The sequence below is a fragment of the Engystomops pustulosus genome, chromosome 3, assembly GCF_040894005.1.
Source record: "Engystomops pustulosus chromosome 3, aEngPut4.maternal, whole genome shotgun sequence".
Classification (NCBI taxonomy): domain Eukaryota; kingdom Metazoa; phylum Chordata; class Amphibia; order Anura; family Leptodactylidae; genus Engystomops; species Engystomops pustulosus.
The window spans coordinates 109,085,385-109,103,515 of NC_092413.1; the positions used below are offsets into that span (position 1 = coordinate 109,085,385).

At 42.0% G+C, this 18,131-nt stretch overlaps 1 protein-coding gene across 3 annotated transcripts in view; it reads left to right on the forward strand.

Annotated features, from left to right (window-relative positions):
- The window catches only part of REV3L (REV3 like, DNA directed polymerase zeta catalytic subunit), a 109,798-nt gene that overhangs the window by 25,289 nt on the left and 66,378 nt on the right, over nt 1–18,131 (forward strand). For all 3 annotated transcript variants that reach the window (XM_072141773.1, XM_072141772.1, XM_072141771.1), the window contains exons 2-3: nt 15,300–15,492; nt 17,035–17,109. In XM_072141773.1, coding sequence (XP_071997874.1) covers nt 15,300–15,492; nt 17,035–17,109 — 268 coding nt within the window. The remainder of the gene's footprint in view (nt 1–15,299; nt 15,493–17,034; nt 17,110–18,131) is intronic.

An 18,131-nucleotide genomic window follows, 5' to 3' on the forward strand; every position in this document is an offset into this window, starting at 1 on the left:
ACCTACGTGCTGAGCTTTCTTATTGAGTTAAAAAAAAAATAATTTCCAGAAATGTCATGTGGGAATTCACATTGCTTTCCAAGCAGGAAGAGCGTGAAGCAAGGCATGCCAGCGGTAGCATGCTCCAATTTTAAGTGACTCTGTAATGTGTTTTATTGTAATAGCATGGCTATGAGACGGACAAGTGGCCGTACTGCAGTGGTAGGAAATATATGATTGGGCTACTTTTGTGTGTTGTGTTTTTTTTGGTGGTTGGCACAATGATTTTATGTATTTTTCACATCATGAATGTGATGAGCGTGGTGGCTTTAGAGGACTTGGAGCAGGGTCAAGTCCTAGCAGAGTTTAAGACCAGTGCCTTCCCAAGTATATGGAAATATGAGAATGACACGCAGGCGGCATCCTATTTTTAGGCTGTGGTCACACGTTGCGTTTTGTTTTCATTTAACCCCTTAATGACCGCCCTATCGGGATTCTATGGCGGTCATTAGGTACTGGTTAGGTTGGAAATGCAATGTTGACAACAATGTATTTAGGCAAATCTCCTCTTCAGCTGTTTGTGAACGCATGTGTTAAAGACACAACAAAAAGCAACGTGTGTCTGCAGCCTTTGTGTGGTGTCACACGTGGCGTTTTGAACCCGTTCTTATTCCGTTTTTAAGCATGCGTTTTCAGTCCGTTAAAAACGCATGCTTTTTGGGTTTTTTGGACAAAAACAGAAGCCTGGTCTGAGTAGAGACACTGGTTTGCAGCAGTTGCAGCCATAGCTGGTAAATATATATGGCATAGATGTACATGCTTTATAGTGGGATACATCGCCTGGGGGCCCTCCTCCCCTTGAATGCAGAGAAAAGTGTAAATCGTCAGAAACGTGATCCCAGCAGACATCTACTAAGGCTGGGTTCACATCATGTTATTTGCCACACATTGTAAGGACACGTCTGGGGCAGTCCGATATGTCCTTACAACGTATGGCACAGATGTACATGCTTATACAGTTGGATACATCGCCCAGGGAGCCCTCTTCCCCCTGAATGAAGAGAGGAGTGTTTCCCCAGTGATGTCACTGTCCTTATGCAACGTAAGCGCTCAGCACACCTTGAGGTGGGGTGCAATATGCTGCATCTGCTCCTCATAGGCTTGTATTGCCTCCAATGAGCGCATATGTTGCTCAGCAGGAGTGAGCTGGATGAAAAGACCTAGTTTTCCAAGTCTGTCCATAATGCCTAGTGTGTAGTGGTCCGATGGAGGCACAAACAATGCCTCAGTCTGTTGCTATACGTCAGTGTATACACTCTGTGTATACGTCAGGAGCTTTCCCCACGTATACGCTGAGAGTACGCAAAAAAAAACATGTTAACCCTAATACAGGACCCCCTGAGCAGGTAACTACTAATACTGGAGACCCAATCTTCCCGCAGAGCAGACAACTAGTAATACTGGAGACCCGATGTCCACCAGAGCAGACAACTAGTAATACTGGAGACCCGATCTTCCCGCAGAGCAGACAACTAGTAATACTGGAGACCCGATCTTCCCGCAGAGCAGACAACTAGTAATACTGGAGACCAGATCTTCAAGCAGAGCAGACAACTAGTAATACTGGAGACCCGATGTCCACCAGAGCAGACAACTAGTAATACTGGAGACCAGATCTTCCACCAGAGCAGACAACTAGTATTACTGGAGACCAGATCTTCCCGCAGAGCAGACAACTAGTAATACTGGAGACCAGATCTTCAAGCAGAGCAGACAACTGGTAATACTGGAGACCCGATCTCTACCAGAGCAGGCAACTAGTAATACTGGAGACCCGATCTTCCCGCAGAGCAGACAACTAGTAATACTGGAGACCCAATCTCTACCAGAGCAGACAACTAGTAATACTGGAGACCCGATCTTCCCGCAGAGCAGACAACTAGTAATACTGGAGACCCGATCTTCCCGCAGAGCAGACAACTAGTAATACTGGAGACCCGATCTTCCCGCAGAGCAGACAACTAGTAATACTGGAGACCCGATCTTCCCGCAGAGCAGACAACTAGTAATACTGGAGACCCGATCTTCCCGCAGAGCAGACAACTAGTAATACTGGAGACCCGATGTCCACCAGAGCAGACAACTAGTAATACTGGAGACCCGATGTCCACCAGAGCAGACAACTAGTAATACTGGAGACCCGATGTCCACCAGAGCAGACAACTAGTAATACTGGAGACCCGATGTCCACCAGAGCAGACAACTAGTAATACTGGAGACCCGATGTCCACCAGAGCAGACAACTAGTAATACTGGAGACCCGATGTCCACCAGAGCAGACAACTAGTAATACTGGAGACCCGATGTCCACCAGAGCAGACAACTAGTAATACTGGAGACCCGATGTCCACCAGAGCAGACAACTAGTAATACTGGAGACCCGATGTCCACCAGAGCAGACAACTAGTAATACTGGAGACCCGATGTCCACCAGAGCAGACAACTAGTAATACTGGAGACCCGATGTCCACCAGAGCAGACAACTAGTAATACTGGAGACCCGATGTCCACCAGAGCAGACAACTAGTAATACTGGAGACCCGATGTCCACCAGAGCAGACAACTAGTAATACTGGAGACCCGATGTCCACCAGAGCAGACAACTAGTAATACTGGAGACCCGATGTCCACCAGAGCAGACAACTAGTAATACTGGAGACCCGATGTCCACCAGAGCAGACAACTAGTAATACTGGAGACCCGATGTCCACCAGAGCAGACAACTAGTAATACTGGAGACCCGATGTCCACCAGAGCAGACAACTAGTAATACTGGAGACCCGATGTCCACCAGAGCAGACAACTAGTAATACTGGAGACCCGATGTCCACCAGAGCAGACAACTAGTAATACTGGAGACCCGATGTCCACCAGAGCAGACAACTAGTAATACTGGAGACCCGATGTCCACCAGAGCAGACAACTAGTAATACTGGAGACCCGATGTCCACCAGAGCAGACAACTAGTAATACTGGAGACCCGATGTCCACCAGAGCAGACAACTAGTAATACTGGAGACCCGATGTCCACCAGAGCAGACAACTAGTAATACTGGAGACCCGATGTCCACCAGAGCAGACAACTAGTAATACTGGAGACCCGATCTTCCCGCAGAGCAGACAACTAGTAATACTGGAGACCCGATCTTCCCGCAGAGCAGACAACTAGTAATACTGGAGACCCGATGTCCACCAGAGCAGACAACTAGTAATACTGGAGACCCGATGTCCACCAGAGCAGACAACTAGTAATACTGGAGACCCGATGTCCACCAGAGCAGACAACTAGTAATACTGGAGACCCGATGTCCACCAGAGCAGACAACTAGTAATACTGGAGACCCGATGTCCACCAGAGCAGACAACTAGTAATACTGGAGACCCGATCTTCCCGCAGAGCAGACAACTAGTAATACTGGAGACCCGATCTTCCCGCAGAGCAGACAACTAGTAATACTGGAGACCCGATCTTCCCGCAGAGCAGACAACTAGTAATACTGGAGACCCGATGTCCACCAGAGCAGACAACTAGTAATACTGGAGACCCGATGTCCACCAGAGCAGACAACTAGTAATACTGGAGACCCGATGTCCACCAGAGCAGACAACTAGTAATACTGGAGACCCGATGTCCACCAGAGCAGACAACTAGTAATACTGGAGACCCGATGTCCACCAGAGCAGACAACTAGTAATACTGGAGACCCGATGTCCACCAGAGCAGACAACTAGTAATACTGGAGACCCGATGTCCACCAGAGCAGACAACTAGTAATACTGGAGACCCGATGTCCACCAGAGCAGACAACTAGTAATACTGGAGACCCGATGTCCACCAGAGCAGACAACTAGTAATACTGGAGACCCGATGTCCACCAGAGCAGACAACTAGTAATACTGGAGACCCGATGTCCACCAGAGCAGACAACTAGTAATACTGGAGACCCGATGTCCACCAGAGCAGACAACTAGTAATACTGGAGACCCGATGTCCACCAGAGCAGACAACTAGTAATACTGGAGACCCGATGTCCACCAGAGCAGACAACTAGTAATACTGGAGACCCGATGTCCACCAGAGCAGACAACTAGTAATACTGGAGACCCGATGTCCACCAGAGCAGACAACTAGTAATACTGGAGACCCGATGTCCACCAGAGCAGACAACTAGTAATACTGGAGACCCGATGTCCACCAGAGCAGACAACTAGTAATACTGGAGACCCGATGTCCACCAGAGCAGACAACTAGTAATACTGGAGAACAATGGGGCACATTAAAGAAGAGTAATGCAGACTGCACTAAATGCAGTTTTCCTGTGTATAATGCAGGGTGTGCCAAATTCATGATGTCTGGCGCCCGTTCTTCATGTATATGGTGATCCCTGATCTGCCCCAACAGAGTGTGCCACTCAATTTTGGTGCAGACACTTCTTAAATACCTGTGCAAGCAGTTTTTACCTAAAAAAAAAAAGTGCAAAATCTGATAGAAACTGGCGCAAAGCCCTTAGTAAATGTGTCCCAATATCTTTATAATTGGACACCCCTCCATTAAATGACTGCCTTAGTTAAAGTATAGTAACAATAGAATAGTAACATTCAATTCTAATTGTTATAATTGCCTGGTTCAGGAATTGTATTATTGTTATTTTTATTATCTAGGATTGGCATTTTTCCAAATGATTTGATCTGAGGTCCATATAAATATTCATTGTGGGAAATGTATCAGTTTGTCTGTGCTCCTGTAATACCGGGCACCAGATTAGACCATTTTTAGGTCATTTTCTGACCCTTCTGAAAAAGGGTCATGTCCTCGGTAAATGGAGGGTGTGACTGGACAGAAACTCACCTGTGCATCAGAAACATAGGTCAGTGCGCCAGGAAACCTGAAACCATTGGGTTTAGATGAGATGTATAATGTATTGGACCAGAAAATTTATATGGATTTCATTCTGTTTTGGGTGTCCACAGACATGGGTGACATGCTGGCAAACATTAAATATGATAAAGATTTGAATGAGCCTGGAATGCCATAGTTTCCCTTTTTGTACTCCTCTGTGTTAAGTGCTGCTTCTTCCCTTCATTCTGAAAGGACAGCCTTGTCATTGTTTGCTCTCTCCATTGATGCAGCGCCCTAGCTTTTTCTGTCCGACAATCCTCCAGCAAAGCGGTCTGCGGGATAAAATTTTATTTCATTCTGTAATTGTAACCATGTCAACAAAGCAATTATGCAAGTAGTTGTGAGCAGCTCTCTATTGCTGATTTCTCATTTGTGCCTTGCTATGGATAGAGGTGTATAGAATTACAAAGCAGATCCCCCTGCATGCTGCTTACATGTGATGTACATTCTACATAGTAGCCACTTCAGAAAAATATGTTATCGAAATGATTAAAAAATATTTTTGTGGGGCAATTAGATATATTAACCTTTTAACTGCCATAGCTGAAAGGATTTTTTTTTTAAACTGATGCTAATTTTATTTTTGGTATTCACTATTTCTATTCTAGATCATGACCTACATTACAAAGCAGGGCAATAGACATGGATAATTGTAACATCTATTCCAAGCACATGGGGGCATTGCAGTAATTTACTCTTATGAGTTTTTGCTATGGTACAGGAGGATATTTTGGTAATGGAAATAAAACTATTGGAGGCAATAAAATGAAGTGTAAAAATGTACATATAGAGAACCAATAGGGAAATGTCCTGCCTTTCTTTTTCAGGCCCTTAAAACTATTGTTTGATGCTCTAAAATTACTGATTTACCTAAATATTTGAGAAATTGGCATCTATCACTTCCATAGGGGTTGGTTAAGCCGAATATTGTGTGTCATAAATAGACTGCTGTAGATGATGCAGCTTGTGTGCTGATGTCTACATGTGGGTTCTGGAAACGTCTGAAATAGTTTCAATAGGGACCGAATTAAAATCATTCTGCACAAAAGCAAACAGCAGGAACTAATACAAGCTGGAAAAAATATAAAGGAATGCCAAGTACAGGAAAGGCCTTGTTATGTCACGCTCTTGATTAGAACATAGAACATGGAAGCCAGCTGCTTGGAATCTCTCATAGTGCTGTGCTCTTATTTCATAAGTCCTGCACATCAACCAGTAATGTGAAATTTTCCTGTTGAAAGGAAGGGTTCTTGTCAAAGTACTACTGTATCATATTTAATGGAGAAAACTGGAGTAATTGGCACCTGAAATGCCCTGCGCCAGATTTACTGAAGGTTCTAGACCATTTTTATTCTGTTTTCCAACTCCTCTTCAAAAAAGGGAGTGTGTCCTTGGTAACTAGCAGGCACCGAACAGAAACGAACCCATGCGCCAGAAAATTCAATATTGTGGTGCTGCATACTAGACCAACTAATAGGAGGTGCAAAGTAGGACTCACCAGTCTTATACTGCAACTGATTCATCATCCAGCATCCTGTCTACACTGGTCTAGGGACCGACCAACGTTAATACATCTCCCCATTGTGTGAACATGGCCTAAGACCGTCTAGTCAAACATCACACAACCTATTACTAAAACATCGGTTCAAGCGCATTGTGTGAACATGGCCTAAGGCTATGCGTACAAATATGTTCTCAACCGTGTTTTTGAGGCCGAGAATCGTCCCGTTTTATTTTTATTAAACCCTAAAAGTGGGCCTAGAAAAGCAGTGCATTAGACAATGATGTGAATGTTGCCAGGATTTAGAAATACATGCACGTAGATGACAGAATGTATAAAAAAGAATGTGTTTTGTCAAGACCTTGCTGCTCATCAGAACATCAGAATACGCAAAATACACCCCCTCCTCTCCTTCTGCAGTACCGTAATTACTCCGGTCAGAGCTTTGTCGCCCTGCAGTCCTGTTTCAGCATATTTCATTCAGGAGACACACACAGGGTTTGCTCTTTATACTTTTCATCTTGTCTGGGCCTCCTATGTACAAGTGACACTGTACTAGAATGAAGACACAGTGGTGACTGCTCTTATAGAAAGCTTGTAATAAACTTCTATGGAAATGGTTTTCTCTTCTACGCTGCAGAGGCAAGCTATTCCATTCCTCAGCATCCCGTCTCCATGTGTGTAAGCGTTTTGTGGCCACTCCCCTGCCCAGGAATGTTAGTCGGCTAGAGGCCCTGCCACATGTAAATCACTTCACTTCCTTTCTTTATAAGGTCATGACTCTTCTCTGCATTTCCCAAGGAGAAAAAATATTTCTAAAGAAATTCTTTGCTAGTAATTGGTTGTAAATACAAATTTAGTGTTTTACATGTAAAATCTTTTTCAGTGTTACGCAATGAAGATTGTTTTCTATTCCTTTCTGTTCTAATCTGCTGTTTCTTGGCACTGCAGATTACATAGTGGCCATATGCCCATTCTCCATCCAACCTCCTCCTGAAGAATGTTACTTAATGCACTATTCCTATTAGGAAATAGCAAATAAATGTGCTTTATTTTATCTACATGTACAGCTCTTCACCTTAAAGGAAACCTACCACTTGTAGTGGCAGGTTTCTGATGGAAATACCGGGCACCAGCTCAGGGTGAGCTGGTGCCGGAGCTTATTTTCGTTAGTGTTTTAAACCGCGGTATCGCGGTTTAAAACACTTTTTAAACTTTATAGCCGGCGCAGGCAGGTACGCGCTCGGCGCTTACCATGTGCGCGGCTCTCATTCACTTCCTATGTAGCCGTGTGCACGGTAAGCGCCGAGCGCGTACCTGCCTGCGCCGGCTATAAAGTTTAAAAAGTGTTTTAAACCGCGATACCGCGGTTTAAAACACTAACGAAAATAAGCTCCGGCACCAGCTCACCCTGAGCTGGTGCCCGGTATTTCCATCAGAAACCTGCCACTACAAGTGGTAGGTTTCCTTTAACCCCTAACTCCACTGCTCTTTTTCATTTTTGGGTTTCCATTTTTCCAAACTTTTTTATTTTATATTTCAGTGTACAGAACTGTATGAGGGCTTCTTTACTGCATAGCAAATTGTCGTTCCTTATGACTGTATTTAATATTCCATGCCGTGTACTGGGAAGCTGGGATAAAAATTCCAATTGCATCATGTTCTTCTTGTGGGCTATGTTTCTATGACTTTCACTGTGCTCCAAATCACACCTCCTCTTTTAATTTTTGGCTCTTTGCGTTAACGGAGATACTGAATATATATGCAGAGCCGGCGTTTGGGCAAGGCAAAGTGGGCAATTGCCAAGGGCCCCAGCCCCAGAGGGTCTTCCTGATACAGGAAATAGATTATATATTAGTTGTGACGTGTAGTGAGCAGGGTGCACCCATGCATCCACTGTCGTGTGCAGAGTCCCTGATCTAAGCGGCTGTCCTGTGTGTCTGAAGTGTCTGCTTTACAACCCCTTAGCTCCTCTTCACACACAGAGCTGTATGAACTTTCGGGTTGTGGGTGGTGGAGGGTGTATGATTACTATCTGCTTCACTTCATCCAGCACAACATAAAAAGGAAGTATGTAAAGTGTTTTATGTTACTGTTTATATGTATACCGTATATACTCGAGTATAAGCCGAGACCCCTAATTTTACCACCAAAAACTGGGAAAAACGATTGACTCGAGTATAAGCCGAGGGTGGGAAATGCATTTGTCACAGACCCCCCCCCCCCCCGAGTATATAGCCAGCCTGCCTCCAGTAGTATACAGCCCTGCCCAGCCTGCCTCCAGTAGTATACAGCCCTGCCCAGCCTGCCTCCAGTAGTATACAGCCCTGCCCAGCCTGCCACCAGTAGTATACAGCACAGACCAGCATTAAAAAAATAAATTAACTTATATACTCACCCTCTGGTGGCCTCGATGTGCAACGCTGCTCCCCCGATGCATGTTTTACTGGTTTACCATGCATTTTACTGTTTTGAATCCACTTTTCTTGCTTGTTTATTTTTATATCAGTTCTAGGAAGTTCTACAAACTTGCTTGATGTCACAAGTCGATACAGATCATCAGCATGCCGTTGCTGCATAAGAACGATCTATATAGTCTATAGGATTGCAAACGCCATCCGTAGCAGGAGACCTGCTGTTTCATACAGCCGGTCCCTGCTGCGTCTGCCCGGCATGGATAGGACTCCTTGCCGGACAGTCTCCTAACGCATTAACTGCTGTAATACTGTATGAACATGGCAGCTAAGGAGATAGACAGAGGGAACTTCCCCCCTCTCTCCCCCGGAATGGAACGCGAGGTGCCTGGGAGACAGAGGTCTAACAAAGACCACTGTGTCTGCCATGTATGGTGGCCAAGACTGGCTCTCATAGGCAAAATGTCAGTAAAGCACTGATAGATACAATACATTGCAGTGCAAGTCGCCCAGTGGGGCAGTAAAAAAAAAAAACAACCTTTTACTTCTATATAAATTAATTATTTTAAAAAGACAATTTAAAAATCGTCTGGATATGTTAAAGCGTTCCAAAGTTATAATCAATTATCGTGACACATTTCAAATTCTAAAAATCGAGTCTGGTCATTAAAGGGGTATTCCCACAAAGACCAGTTTCTTAAATGTACTCATGATAACAAAATAACACGTTCTCTTAGTAAATGTTATTAACAAAAATAGAGCATTTCACAGATATAAGTCCAACCTGTCTCTATCAAACCTGGTGTACACAATTTCAGTTGCCCCTGGATCTTCTGACTTCAGGGTTGGCAGCCATCTTGTCTCACGCTGTGGAGTTGAGCTGTTCTCTTCTCCCTGCAGCGGCCGCTCTCCCCTACATTCTTGGACAAGCTCACACTCATACACATACTCATACAGCAGCAGCGAGAGAAGAACTACAAGCTACAGGCAGTAGTGAAGGAAATTACAGCTCTTTTTTTTGTGAGCTGGATCATTAGGCTCTGCTAACTAAGAAGAGTCCTTATGAGTCCTGAACAGCTCATGTATAATTGGGAGCCAAAGTTCAGCCAGTCACCCCATTCCACAACCCCTTTTTTTTAAGGGTTAAAGGGAGCGTGGTAAGGCCGTTAGGGGCGCGGTTAAGTGAGTCATCGACTCTCTGCAGGGAGCCAAATCCCGTGTCTTACCTAAAAGTGCCGGCTCGTTCACAAGCTACATCTCACTGAGAGACGTCGAGTGTCGTTGTGTGTAAAATCCATCTCATGGATCTCATCTCTGATCTGTCTTATGTCTCTTATAATCTAACCACATTGTCAGCTCACAGCACTAGATGGATCATAATGTGTCTGCTTGGAGACTCCCCGCCCACACCCTGGAATTTTACACTGACATCACTGAGTGATGGGAGCTAAAACTAGGGGGTTGAAATTTTGAGAATTTTCTTTCAATTTTGAGCAATTTCCCTTTAATAACATCGATGTAGAACATAGTGGGAAGTGTGTACTAGGTTAACTGCTCAAGTGCCAATGATGGCACATGCATATGACGAGGTTTACAGAGAGCTCCCACAAGTGGTTCCCTGAAGCAGTGTTTCACCTTAGCACATTCTTAAGAAACAGACTTACACTCTTGTACAATTTATGCATTTCCTTCACCTCCCGCTCAGGGAACGCTGTAGTATTTTGGCAGTGTGAAGGCGGACAGGCAGATAAGGCCATAGTTGGAAATGTCCAGGCTTGATGCCAAGCAGGCAGTAGAGAGCTGTAAATAAAGCAGTAGATGGCCTTGGGAGATTTACTAATGAAAGCAAGCACATGCCCAGTGGGAACAAGAACAAACACGGGGCCCCCTGAGAGGTTTATTTGTGGTGGTTTAGTCCTTACACAAAGCTATCTTAACCCTGTAATATATGGGTCAAAGCACTATGGTCAGTGTGGGTTAGGATAGAGGGTCATGAGGAGGAGTAGATTTTAAGTACATCTAAATGCAGTTCTGCTATAACAAATAATTCTATGGCTTCTTATTAGATTCACTTTTTAAGTTTGTAACATATACTGCTAGTACCACTTGAGCCTTTAGTTCAGCTTTCAGTTCTTACCATATTTAGCTATGAATCTTGAAGTAAGTGCAGGTCTGTGTCTTTTCTGTCTGGCACCAGACACTTACTACTTGCTATCTAAGAACTTTAAAAAGAAACATTTCAAACTAAGGAGCTGTATAGTCCGTGTAAACATGGCAAAACTAAACTAGATTTTTATTTTAGACATTGTTTACTATTTTCATAACTACATTTCACCTCTATTAGTGCTATGGTAGCAGAGTAGAACAGACGTGGAAGGTTCACTCCAATGAATATTTTTGCCTGATGGAGACAGGGCTATTCCCGTCTCCTAATTTTGTGTAATAAATACCAATGTACTTGACGCTCCATAGCCTATTGCATGGAGTGGTGTAACTTGGTAATTCATGGAGCTGAACCGGCATCAGGAAACGCAGGGTGTCAGCTTTATCTTACAGCTGACATTCCCGAGTAACACCCAGGGTGGGATCGAGCTCCAATTGTGGTGGTTTACACTTTAATTGCCATGGTTAACGTGACTGCAGCATATAAATGCCTTAAGGGGAATTCCCCACCTGAAGTTTTTTCAATTAAAACTAATACCCCCAAAGCCCATATTCATATAAAATTTACACATAACATGATTATGAACATGAATATCGTATTGCGTATGAGTAGTGAGTATGGTATTGCCTCATCTGTAGTGAGCCGTACAAGCTAAATTATTATTGAACCAACTCGATGAACGGCATAAAAATTAATTGGAAAACCCACCAAAAATAATATTTACCTTTCTTGTCCTAGGTTGATTAAAAGAGCATCTATACGAAAATGGTACTGTTATAAAGTACTACTTGTCCCACAAAAAAAAACAAGCCCTTAACCAGCTAGACCAAAAATTAATTACCATATATACTTGAGTATAAGCCTAGTTTTTCATCACAAAAACATGTGCTTAAAACCCAAACTCGGCTTATACTCGAGTAAAAATATCAGAAGTCGCCTTTCCGGCTTGCCCCGCTTCTGGCTATATACTGGGGCAGGGGGCTGTCTATATACTGGGGGACAGGTGCTGGCTATATACTAGGTGGCAGGGTCCGACAGGCTATATACTGGGGAGGCTGTGTCCAATGCATTTCCCACCCTTGGCTTATACTCGAGTCAATAGGTTTTCACAGGTTTTTGTGGTAAAATTAGGGGTCTTGGCTTATACTTGGGTCGGCTTCTACTCGAGTATATATGGTATTATGCCACTTGGAAGATCTCCCCCCCCCCCCCCCCCAAAAAAAAAAAAAAAATACTAGGTTTTATCATTCAAAATTAGTAAAACATGAGCAAAAATATAGAAATCTGGTATTGACGTAAAGGTACTGACTCATAGAATAAGGAGAACATGTTACTTGAGATATACAGTAAACACCAGAAAAAAAATAAATCAAAACCGAATTGATGTGTACCAACAAAAGTTAATACATTTTCATCAACAGGGCATAGCCACTCCAAAATAGTATTCCTGAAAAATGTGTGTCAAGCTTAGCGAAGAACACCGCCGGGATCAAGACAAAGAAAAGCGTAGGTAAGTATGTGTAGGTGGTTTTTATTTTTTTTTAAATGGTAGATTTCCTTCAAGTCACAAAATGGCAGCGTTCTTAAAGTGTTAAAGGTGAAGTGATAACCTCCTGATGAAGGTATTGTTTTATCGGGTGGATGGAGTTAATCTGAGGTTAGTTGGTACAAGCTAATTCAATCAACTTCAAATTGATTGGAGACGCAGGGGCCATGTGTTATGGTATTCAGCATTGTGCACCTGGGTAAAGGTAGCTGTATGTCTTGCAGCAGATTGTACTAGTGCCTGTTGTTATCTCTGGTCTTTAGAGAAAATGACTAGACACCACAATTAACATGGCATCTCTTGTGGTACTATATCCGTTCCAGACAAATGAAGATGTATTTTTATACCAATGGCACAATAACAATTCTCTCCTGATCATTATGCATGTTTATTTTATTTCTATTTTAAAATATGGTATACCATATATATTTTTGAGTATAAGCCGAGCTTTTCAGCCAGCACCACTGGCTATATAGTGGTGCGCAGGTGGCTGAATATAAACTGGGGGAAGGCTGTGACCAATGCCATTCCCTCCCTAGGCTTATACTCAAGTCAATAGGATTTCCCACTTATTTGTGGTAAAATTAGGAGGCTCGGCTCATATTCGTGTTGACTTATACTCGAGTTTATATTGTAATTTGAGAAGACTTTGGGGCTTATTAATCAGGACCTCTGTGCCACATGTGAAAAGTCAGCGGCTGCGTTTATTTCTACACTAGACAGGGCCTGGCATAGAATAAAAGCTGCGTAGAAACCTGATACATCGAGAGGCTGAAGACTCTTGATGTATCACACGCTGTGAAATTCGGCGGCAGGCACGAGCGCCAGTGTATTATAAATATCCCCCTTTTGTGTGTATGTGAGTAATCAGTAGTACATTTATCTTTTTTTTATATTGGACATATAAAGTATTGTAGCCTTTACAACAGGGCTGTGGAGTTGGTAAGCCAAACTTCCAACTCTGAATCCAACACCACCAAAATGGTCACCGACTCTACAATCTTGATTTCCTGATAACTGCAGCAGTTCTAAGAAGGGTGCAGGAATTCCTTTCCAGTGCGTTTTCCCTCTTTTCTGTACCAAAGGACCTATTGAGAATGTTCATTAAGTGCAGCCACCCTGCTGACAGTGCAGTGTCCTGCGAGCACTTGCATAACTGCTTGAAGAAATCGTTTGTGCGGGAGGCAGGGTGGTGACGAGTGCAGCCTTTGAAGTCCTCACTGATCTAAGAACCTCTCCTGCCGCTATGCCTAGATCAGTACACATAGCAGAGAGGACCCAGGAGTGGTAAGTACTTAGCAGCTGTACTGTACTGAGAGGTGTCGTCTGTACTGGGGGCTCTCCGGTATTTGGTTGCCACTGGGGACTTTTTTTTTATTGCATCATCTTGAAATACAATTTGAAAAACACAAATGTATTAGCAACAGTAAATTACAAAAAATGCTATTTTTCTTTATTTGGTAGCCGAGTCTTTGACACAAGGAAAAAGTAGTAGCAACACAAAGCCTATATACTGCCATATTCAGCAATCATGAGAATTTTCCGATATACGTATCCACCATTTTTTATCCATCTGCTTGCTTGGCTCTTTGTCCAGGACCTGCCACAGTAATGACTTTTTTTTTTTTGGTCCTTTTTAAGTATATTTTATGAATTCATAAACACTTTACAATTATATAAAAGCAGATACAAAAATTTATACGTACCCCTTCCTTTTCATTCCCCTCTGGCCAGATCACAGTCCCCATGTGGCCTAGACCAGTTTCATCCAAACCACTAAGTTTACTCCTCTCATCCACAATTCTACCCAAGCGGGAGATTCTGAAATCCAGAAATGTAATATAAATTTTCTAGCACACAACAATAATTGAGTTATCACTCTCTTGTCTTTGTTACTCACGCCAATATTTTTAATATAATCTAAAATTCCTACCCATGGATCTAGTGTTGGTGAAATATCTTAATTCCATTTTTTATACTAAATACCTCTATCCAAAAGTTATGAATCTTAGGGCATCACAACTGAACCAGGAAGTGCCTCTGTCTGTAGTTTGTTGGCTGCCTCCATCCCCTCCCCCTTCTTCTGCAATGCAAGATAAGCTAGAGGGAATTGTCTGATCACAGTCAGAAGTTTATGGGCAGATCCAGGGAAAACCAAATTGCATACACCAGGACTGTTAGAGACAAGTTGGAATTATATCTGTAAAAAGCGGAATTTTTGTTAATAGTGAATTGGAGAGTGTTTTTAATATATTTTAATATATTTAAGACTCTTCGTGGGAATACCCCTTTTAAGCAGATATAGTATTCAGGATTCAAAGTTGTATATAATTGGATGTTATTAAGGTTATAGCAGGGTTATTAAGGTTATTCTGGGAGGCTTCTGTTTGAATACTACAGCAATTACTCAGAGGGGAGGGGCTTTGCTCTCTATTTGTTCAAAGTCTCTTAAAAGGTAAGTTACACTTGAAATTTCAACCACTATGCTAGCAGTGGCTTTCAGACAAACTTATAGATTAAGAATGTAGACCATTAATACACTGACTGAAATGACAAAGTTGTAATTAATGGCATGAGACAATGTATCAGTTGAGCGAAGACTTAACGATCAAGCACAATTTACCTTGAGATGTAAACTTTCCTTAAAGGGAACCTCTCACCAGTTTTACACCATTAAACAATTTGAATTGATGTGTTTCAAATGACTACAAATTGAGTTTTATCTTGTATTGTAGGTCAAAAGACATGTCTGCATCTTCATGGTATCTTTCCCTACCTGTATGTGCCATATGATGGTCATGGGCAGAAGGATCCAGATCGCTATCTCAGGCAGGTGGCATTCAGCATTGACCGGGCACTTAATGTGGCCTTGGGAAATCCGTCCGCCAACGTACAACATGTTTTCAAGATCACCGTGGTTTCTGGAGTGTAAGTATACATGCGCATGACAAGAAAGCATTTTCTCATTTTCAAGCCTGGATTTCCATCGGTATGTATAGCATAAGTATATAGCCAGGAATTTATCCCACTTCACCCCCATCCTTGCACCTTATTTTTTAGCTTCCGAAATACCCTAAGCAAGAGCCATTTTTTCATTGTTTCTTAGGAAGATTCGGTTAACATCAGTGCCTCAACAAAGCTGGTTTCAACAATGTCCCCATAACCCGAAACATTTTTAACCCCTTCATGACCGATGGTCATTGGTGTCTAAATATCCAGGTCAATTTTGACATTCTGTTATGTGCTTCTTTAAATGACGATATCTCTAGAAACGTTTTACATGTAACAATTTTATGTTCTTTTTTTCATGACATGTGAGACTTGAACTTGATAGGATAGTTTTAATAATTACATATTTTTTTTCTTTATAAACTTTGCCAATAATTGACTACAGGTGTGTAAAAATAAGCTTTTTCATTTTTCCAATTTAAGTATTTTGCAACTTTTACCAAACTTTTGGTAACTTTTACCAAAATAGGTTATAAATAGGTACAGCATTATTCGATTAGCCTTTCCCAGGTTCAGCTACAGTTGCAAAGTGAAAGTCTTCTGCAACTTCTTCTACGTTCCGCCTTCAACTGACAGGTTGGATGGGCGCACACTTCAAACGCCAATACCTCCTGAACCCTTGCATGTAGAAACACAACTCTAGTGTCATATTAAACAAGTCTCTGCTTTAATATGATATATGGATTGTTTTTAGTACAACTTTAAGGGTAATATCTCTGCTTCTGTTAAGCACCCTGATGTGGCAGGGAGATTATTCAGTTTAATATGACACAAATTGTAACACAAAAATTGTGTTTCTAGGTGTCCTGGTTCAGGAGATATAGCCGTTTTAATTTGGCCAGTGTCATGACATTTATAAACGTCATTTCTATACGGGGCAATGGACATATGAAGCCGTATGGCAGTTGTGAATGGGTTAAACAATGTGCCCATAACAAATGCCAGCCTTTATTAGTTCTCCAATAACTAGTACCAGCTCACAGCAATGAGTTCTGAAGTAAGTGAGCCTTGTTTGGCAGTGACCCACAACAAAAATAGCATGAAACATGTTCCATAAAAAGCCACATCCACAAAATATCCCCCATATAGGTGCTAGTTAGTGCAACATTTGTGCCCCATTTTGAGTTCTATTCTAAGTGTTTAAAAATCCTTGATAACTATGGTGCAAGACATTTTAGATAGTTGGTAGAGAAAGTTGAGACCGTAGTAAAGGGATCGATAAATTTGCCCTAGTGTCCCCAGAACATGAGTCTGCTTCAATAACAAGAGCAGGACTTGAGGTTTTACAAAAAATATTTGTCCACTTTGCTGTTTTACTGCAAAATCTAGTTTTAATGTGGAAAAAATATTATCATTTAGGTATATAAATTTGGTTAAGGATGACTATGTATTTTTTTTCTAGATGATTGACTTTTCTATGATTATTCTTTTCTAACATTGCACACTGTCTTTTCTATAAAGCCCCTTCTATGGATATCATGAAAAAGAAAGACAATTCATGAAGATCTATCTGTACAATCCATCTATGGTGAAAAGGTAAGAGTTTAATATCAGACACTTTTTAGGATTATAATAGTCCTGAAAATGAAGTGACTCCAGCATTGTTTACATTTTGTACATCATGCAATCCTCTTATCTTACATTCATTAAAGCGCAACTTTTTTTTCACAAATCAATAGCTCCAGGGATGTACAACAACTTTGTCTATTATCTTTATTACCTATGTGCCGCACTTTCTTTGCTATCATCTGCTGTAGCTGTGTCTTTTGGCTGTACTGATGTCTCTTGTGAGTCCGTAGAGTTGTTTAGATACGGTTTCACAGGTATCACTGCTCATTTTCGGAGGATAGGTCACGTGACTGTGCCCTCTGTGTTTCCCTGAGTGTGTTCAGGGAGTGAATATGGAGGTCCCCACCATCTTCTCCCTGAACACTTCCTGCATAGCAGGTAGCTGTTAACCCTTAGTGCTCACACAGTCAAAGCCATACATTTCTTGTAACCGTTTCATTATTAGTTTTACTAATTATTACATTCTCCATTCTGTCAGGCTAGTCACTATATAAATCATATGTCTACACTTTTGCAGTGTTCAGTGTATTTATTCTTAGGAATTCCAATGGATTTCTTGCTAAATTACTTCATGAGAGAAAATGAGGCATCATGGGAACTGTGGGCAGCCTAAATTTGACTGAGCTTTCAGGGTAGATACAGGAAAAGATTAGACTCCGCCCACTTCACTGTTGCTGCTAAAGATCTCTGACAAGTAGCTTCAGAACGGAAAATGCCATAAATCTGGAAAGAAAAGTGAGAGCTGCACAATATATGAATCACTCTGTTTTTTAAAGTGGGAAACACCTATGACAATTTGGTAAAAAATCATTATCATAGTTACATGTTCAGTCTTGTAAACAGATATCCTTTTCTAGGAGATGTGTTGCAGTGTTACTTCTAGTGTCCAATCCTAAGCTGGCACTTTTATCATAGGATTGTGATGCCATTCTCTCCAATGTTGGGTCGTGCTTACCCCATGGGACAGGTTTCCCTGTAGTAGTTCAGCT